Here is a 7,078-nt window from a genome sequence, read left to right as displayed (position 1 = left end):
ACTACTTGGTTTTTATTTATAATTAATAGCATACATTATATTAATTGCATACATTAATAACATTCGTCCTACCATTTCTTTCGTGATTTGAAAGCTGTTTTTTTTTTTTCACTATTAATTAAAGTTGTCATTTAATATTCCTTAATTTGACACATACCCATAAGCAGTTGTGGCAACATAAACAATTCTGACAATAGTAATTAAGCTAATTAAAACCTTGTTAGCAGATTAATGGTAAGGTACGTGCATCTATTATTTTACAAGTGAACGTAAAGATTCGGTATATTATCTTATTCTATATATATATATATATATATATATATATAATTACAATGTTCAAGGTCTATCTCAAATTCAATAAAATATTAATTATCAAATATAAGAGGGAGATGATTATAGTGTTTTGGTGAAAAATTAAAAGCTGATTTGGGCGAGGGTTTTGCGATTCTTAGGTTTATATATATATATATATATATATATATATATATATATATATAGAGAAGTGACTGCTATTCTACATTGTGGATATAATAAACTTGTGATTATACATTGCAATTTTTATTAAAATTGTGATTCAGAACAGCAATTCTATAATAAAAACAATAATATTTTTGTTAAACTGTGTTATTTTCTTAAAAATTCTCTAAATTATATTATTCCCCTAAAACTTTCTTAAAACTGTGTCAATTTAAAAAAAAATCAACTCTTAGATTTAAGCTGTACTAGTTTACCATAGATGACATGACATGCAGTTTTAAGGATCGGGAATGAGCAATTGAACAAAAAAATAATTGACATTCCATTTTAATTGAGTTTAGCATAAATACTTTTAAATTGTAATTTTAATATTTACACGATTTAAATAAATAATTTCTTTATTCAATAATTAATGACATTTTCAATTCGGTTTATAGACTAATCTAAATTAAAAATAGATTTTAAGAAAAAAGAAATTATATAGCTTCATATATTTTTAAAAATTCACACTTCAAAATACTAGTTTAAAATACTAAGAACGTATGGTTGTGTGTTTGCTAAAAATTTAAATTTATTTGTTTAAAATTTAAAATTAAATCAACACATGTCACAAAAATATAAATTAACACAAGACAATCTAAAATTTCCTATTGAGAGTTGAGGTATATACAAGCACTTAATTGGATTGTACATTATTCTATTGATATCAATGAGTTGATAATTTTGCGTAATTGATCCTTCCAGCCAACTTACAACCTCTCTTTTTCTACGAAATGGGGAAAAAGAGTCCGTTCAATGAATGGATAAATGCAAACTAATTACCCAACTGCACTAAAACATTTGTACTTCTGTGAAGCTCCATCATTTTTTTTTTGTCTTTAATTTTTTTAATTGAATTCTTTTATGATCTAATTAGATAAAGATAATAGTTTGAAATTATAGTAAAAAAACCAAACTAAGAGTGTAAGAACTGAAATATAAAACACAAAAAAAAAAAATATGGTCACTTTTTAAATTTTTAAAATTTATATTTTTATTTTAAAATTTATTTTGTTTATTTTTCAGTTTCATAATACAAATAAGCACAAGCAATCCAATAATCAAATAACTCACTTAACAAGTTCATAACTTCAGTAACATTTAAATAAAAAAATAATGCGATGAAAACCAACCAAAATGGATATGCCCACAACTGACAAGTTCAAATGTTGAAAATAAAATGAATGAAGACTAACTTCAAGGATGCATCAAATGAAAACTAATTTTTTCAAAACTGCCAGCTCAATATTATGCAAGTGTAAACATGTATAAATAAAGTATCAAGCATGTTAAATAACATAACACATTTAATTTAGCTAACATTGTAAAAGAATAAATAAATTAATGCATTAGGGAAAAAAAAAAGCATACTATGTCAGCTAAGTATGTTTACTTTGTTCATACATTTTCTGCAACCATTTTAACTTGTTTTCAAGATTTCCTATACTAAACCATATTTATCTCCTCCTTCTAAATTAAGATACTAAATAGTGAAGTCATGAAAATCATCTTGAATTGTGACTCCTGGAATTGAGTGGAGCTCACCCATAACCTTTGAGATACTACACCATTTCCGATCCATATGCAAAGATGTGGAATCACTATTGGTCGGCATGCTCTCAACTTGTTGATCCCATCTTGACAGTAGTTGTAAGCCAACTCCAAAAATCTTTTTCTTTCCACCTCGAACCTTTAAATGATCTCTTTTTTCTCTCTCTCTTGACACTGTTTCTTATGTTGTTGTTGCTCGATATATTAACTAGACTAATCATTTGAGAAATGTCATTCTCAAAATTTAGAATCCCATCTTTCTCTGAATCATCGCTATCTTCTTCCAAATCAGCCTCATCAGTCTTAGCATTGTTAATATCAGCATCAACATCATCATTGCCATTAAGAACTCATGATGATGGTGCCTACGCATACTCTTTAGTAACAACAATGTTGAAGTACATTTAGTCAAATTTGAACTTAAAAAACGATTTAATACTATCATGTCTGAATTTTTTTTATTTCTTTTATTTTCTAAATAAAAGAATTACACATAATTAATTCAACATTAAATAGTAAAGAAATTTAAGAAACATGACAACAACAAATGAAATAGTTAAGATCATAAAAAATAACCTGAATTTTTTCTTTTCACCACTCATCATTAGCCAAGATTGTTTCTAATTCACTACGTCATCCCATACTAGTTTCAGAAATAAGCTTTGTCCATATCCTTTAATTTTTTTTGCATCCATCCCATTTGTTTTTTAGTTATGTTTGGGTGAATGCATGACCAATTTGTTCTTTGAATGATGTTATAAGAAATTTCCAACCCGTTTTATCGAAATGATTATTAGGTCTTATTCTCAAGTCAGTGGCCTTAATGCATATGCCACAAGGTATATGCAACATTTTCTGTCCAAGCAACCTTATCCATAGATTCAGAATCTTTCATTGTATCTTTTAAAACATTTAACGAAGAAAATAACCAGTGATATCATGTTTATATGCAAAATTCATTGTTAACACAAACACTAAATACTTATTATAAATAATAAGAAAAACTAAATAATATAAAATGCATGTTGTGTAACACTTTAGTTTATTAAATAATTGACAAAATAGACAAAGATACTCCATAAAAGCATTTTAAAAAAAGAAACATTATTTCATTCAACACACAACCTAATTGATAATTTCATTTTCAATTCAAAAGGCTTTACAAAACCAGCATGCAATTATAATAATACGACGATAATACTACCTTGATTATGCAATGTTTTAGCAAAAGATCATGAGAAAAAAAGAATTTCAATTCAACTTAGGCTATGCATTTATTACCATTGTATTCAATACTAGAAATGTGTTATAATAAAAGAACCTCTTCCAATACAAATAACACATCACCTGTAAAACCTATACAAGCAACAACAAAGCTAGCTAAACACTCACACAAATTAGTTATTAAAAAACATAATACTAATTAAAAATTGATATTAAATTATTATTACCACTGTTTTCTTAGTAAAATAAAATGATAACTTCGAAATAAATTACATGTAAGAAAACAAACTGAGAACAACATCAATTTCAATAATATTGTAAAAATTGTTGGCAATTTCAAAGAATGCCTAATCAATCAATATATCATCATTAAACAACTGTAATTAGTTAATTAATTACAACTATTCTCAATCTTTCATGCTATACAAGTTCTAGTATTAATTAATTTGGTTTAAGAACACGGGGCATTGTTAATGAAGGGAAAGTTCCTGGACAAGGGAGCATGTGCATTTTAAGGCAATTTCTGGAAAACCGGTTCCGTACAGGTTAGGATTGGTAGCCTAGAACGGATAGGGACCGGCAAGTGTCGGTGGCAGGTTTCCAGGCTGTGATTCGGCGACCACACTTGTCGTTCCCGCCACGTCAGCAATTTCCGTGAAACCTTTCCTTTTTAAGAAGAAAATTGTAAGAAACCCCGCGCAAAAATGGTATACAGGCTGGCAGTCCTCAGTCAACGAGAGAGAGAGAGAGAGAGAGAGAGAGAGAGTCATAAAACCTTGCCCAACCAACCGTTGCCATCTTTATCTTAAGATATATTTGATTTTTGTTTTCTTTCCAAAATTTCTTCTTGGGACAGTTAAAGACTATATTTGATTTTATTTTTATTTTTTAAAATTATTTTAATGTGTTAATATTAAAAATAATTTTTTAAAAATAAAAAATATTATTTAAATATATTTTTAAAATAAAAATAAAAAAGTACAAGTTTCGAAGCAGTAAGGAAGGTGTAATTATGGAAATTTAATCCTCTTCGAAATGATTGCACCCTTATCCTAACTCAGAGGCAAAACAAGGCAGCACTTCGTACATAAAACATTCAAAAATCAAGATCGAAATCAGACGCTCCAAACAAGATGATTATCAACCGCTCCAAATCACTCTCAGCCACAGCTTTCAAGAGAGTGGGGCGGACGCTCCTCAACAAGACACTCATCTCTAAAGTAAATAAATTAAGGGAGCGAGTTATGCAAAATCAGTGCTGCTCAAGCATGACGCGTGTCCCTCGCCAGCTGTGTCCCGAAAACCCAACCGCCTGCCTTGAGCCTTCAGTTCGATGCCCATAACGCCTACCTCTAACCGCCTCTCCCGGTCACCCGCTTCACTCCCTTTTTTTTTTTTTTAATATATATATATAATCTTCCATAAATCACCCTTCACCGCCCTCCTCCCTGTTTGCGACCTTCTCTGGTCTCATCTCCTTCCTGTTGACAGTAAAGAGAAAAGGAACAAAGAAAAACAAAATACGCTCATCTTCTATCTGACCGAAATTAAATCATTTATATATATTTTTAATTGAGACTGGGATTGAGAAGATATGGCTACTACGAGAAAGGAAATGGATAGGATCAAGGGGCCATGGAGTCCAGAAGAAGATGAGGCGCTGAAAAAGCTAGTTCAAAGACATGGTCCGAGGAACTGGTCGCTAATAAGCAAGTCAATCCCCGGTCGATCAGGTAAATCATGCAGGCTCCGTTGGTGCAACCAGCTCTCACCTCAGGTCGAGCACCGTGCCTTCACTCCCGAAGAAGACGACAGGATCATCCGAGCCCACGCTCGTTTTGGCAACAAATGGGCTACAATTGCCCGTCTCCTCAACGGACGCACCGACAACGCCATTAAAAACCACTGGAACTCCACTCTCAAACGGAAGTGCTCTTCTATGACAGATGACGGTAATAACTCCAATCTCGAGGGGTATGATGGTAATTTGGATGTTGATGATACTCAGCCCTCCAAGAGATCGGTCAGCGCAGGTTCTGGTGTGCCTATCTCTACGGGGCTCTACATGAGCCCGGGCAGCCCCTCTGGATCTGACGTCAGCGACTCGAGCCCGCCCGGTTTATCATCTGCTCATAATCATAATATATACCGCCCCGTTGCCCGAACCGGAGGGGTTTTGCCTCCGGTTGAAGCGGCATCATCACCTGACAACAACGACGACGACCCACCTACCTTACTGAGTTTATCTCTACCCGGGGCTGATCCAGCAACCAAGTTGCCCAACCGAGTCGTCGAGCCAACTCAGGAGCGAGTCGCCGGTCCAACTCAAGAGCGAGTCGCCGGTCCAACTCAGGAGCGAGTCGCCGGGTCAACTCAGGAGCCAAAACCCAATACAGTGACATCCTTTTTGGTGGCAGCGGACCCAGCCCAGGTGACCACCCCGGGAGTGGCTAGTACGACTGGACGGCCCGGATGCGGTTATGTTGGGTTGAGCAGGGAGCTAATGACGGTGATGCAAGAGATGATAAGGAGGGAAGTGAGGAATTATATGATGGAACAGAGTGGTGGGGGCATGTGTTATCAGGGTATGAGTGGAGGGGGGTTTAGGAATGTTGCAGTGAATAGGGTTGGAGTTGGTAAGATTGAGTAATGAAAAATTATGAGCTTAAAAAAAAGGTGAGAAATGTGGACAGAGTAGAGTGTAGGGAGAGAGAGAGAGAGAACTGGGCTTTTGTTCTTTCTCTTTTTGTTAGGGAATAATTTTGGGATTGTACAGAGTGTGCGCGTGAGAGAGAGAGAGAGAGAGAGAGAGAGAGAGGGTAAAAGGTGCAAAATGATGTTGAGAGAATGCATTGAGAGTTGAGAGAGAGAGAAGAAATGGTAAAAATTGAGACATTTGTGTAAACTGGATTGTTGTTTTGATGAGGGAACTGAAAAACTTGCAACAAGAACACCAAAAAAAAGAGAGGTCATTCTAAGATTTATTCTAAGCTTGGTCTTAATGTCTCAACTCTCAACTGGTTTTTATTTTTTTATTTTATTATGAATCGTGTGGCTGTCTATTTTATTTTTTCCCTAATTTCAAGCCCCATTTTGTTTACTAGAAAAGAGTTATCTTTTTTGTTTTTAATGTTTTATGTTATGAAAAATAAGATGAAAATAATTTATTAGAAAATAAGAAAATATAACAAATAAAAAAAGTTGATTGAAGGAGGATAAAATTTAAAAAATAATTAATTTTATAAATAAAAAAATAAAAAAATAATCCTGGGACGTGAAAGGATTTTGATGTTTTAAGAAATGAGCAGGTCCATGAAAAAAATATGTTGATTTCGAAGATTGAACAAGTAGGCACGGCAGTTGGGAAGTTGACAAGACAAAACTGTCAAACACCCTCTCCTCCATTCCTCCATTTTTATTGCAGTGCGTGCAGTAATGGCGGGTAGCAGCTAGCCAACACATGCTTCCTTCCTCACCTTTCGTTTTTTTCCTTGGATTAACTCTTCAGACTTGGCGAGCACACAGAAGGCAAGAATGGTCCATCTGTGATAGCAACTCTCACCCACCAGAAATAAATAAGTAAGAATAAAAAGACTAATAATATTAAAAATAAAATAATCTTGAAATAGCAACTCTCACCCTTTGTGGCAGTCAGCTTCTATTTCCTCTAGTATTATTCATAACGAGCAGCTTTACATACTACAATTACAAATCAATTATGGATTCCAAGCATGAAGTTGCAAAAGCTATGCTCTCCGCTGGGAATTTCCCACGACCACAATGTTAC

General features: G+C 33.6%; 1 protein-coding gene across 1 annotated transcript; it reads left to right on the top strand.

Annotated features, from left to right (window-relative positions):
* Positions 1-4,710: 4,710 nt before the first annotated feature.
* On the top strand, positions 4,711-6,370 carry LOC133694988 (transcription factor MYB44-like). The gene has a single exon (XM_062116708.1). The coding sequence runs from the start codon at positions 4,886-4,888 to the stop codon at positions 5,939-5,941; it is 1,056 nt and encodes a 351-aa protein (XP_061972692.1). The 5' UTR covers positions 4,711-4,885; the 3' UTR covers positions 5,942-6,370.
* Positions 6,371-7,078: the final 708 nt, after the last annotated feature.

This window comes from Populus nigra, chromosome 5 (assembly GCF_951802175.1).
Source record: "Populus nigra chromosome 5, ddPopNigr1.1, whole genome shotgun sequence".
NCBI classification, from domain to species: domain Eukaryota; kingdom Viridiplantae; phylum Streptophyta; class Magnoliopsida; order Malpighiales; family Salicaceae; genus Populus; species Populus nigra.
Note: the sequence above shows the minus strand (reverse complement) of the source record. Positions and strands in the feature narration are given on the sequence as shown.

Coding starts and splice junctions, on each gene's coding strand:
- LOC133694988 (XM_062116708.1), top strand. CDS start 4,886: ATGGCTACTACGAGAAAGGAAATGGATAGGATCAAGGGGCCATGGAGT.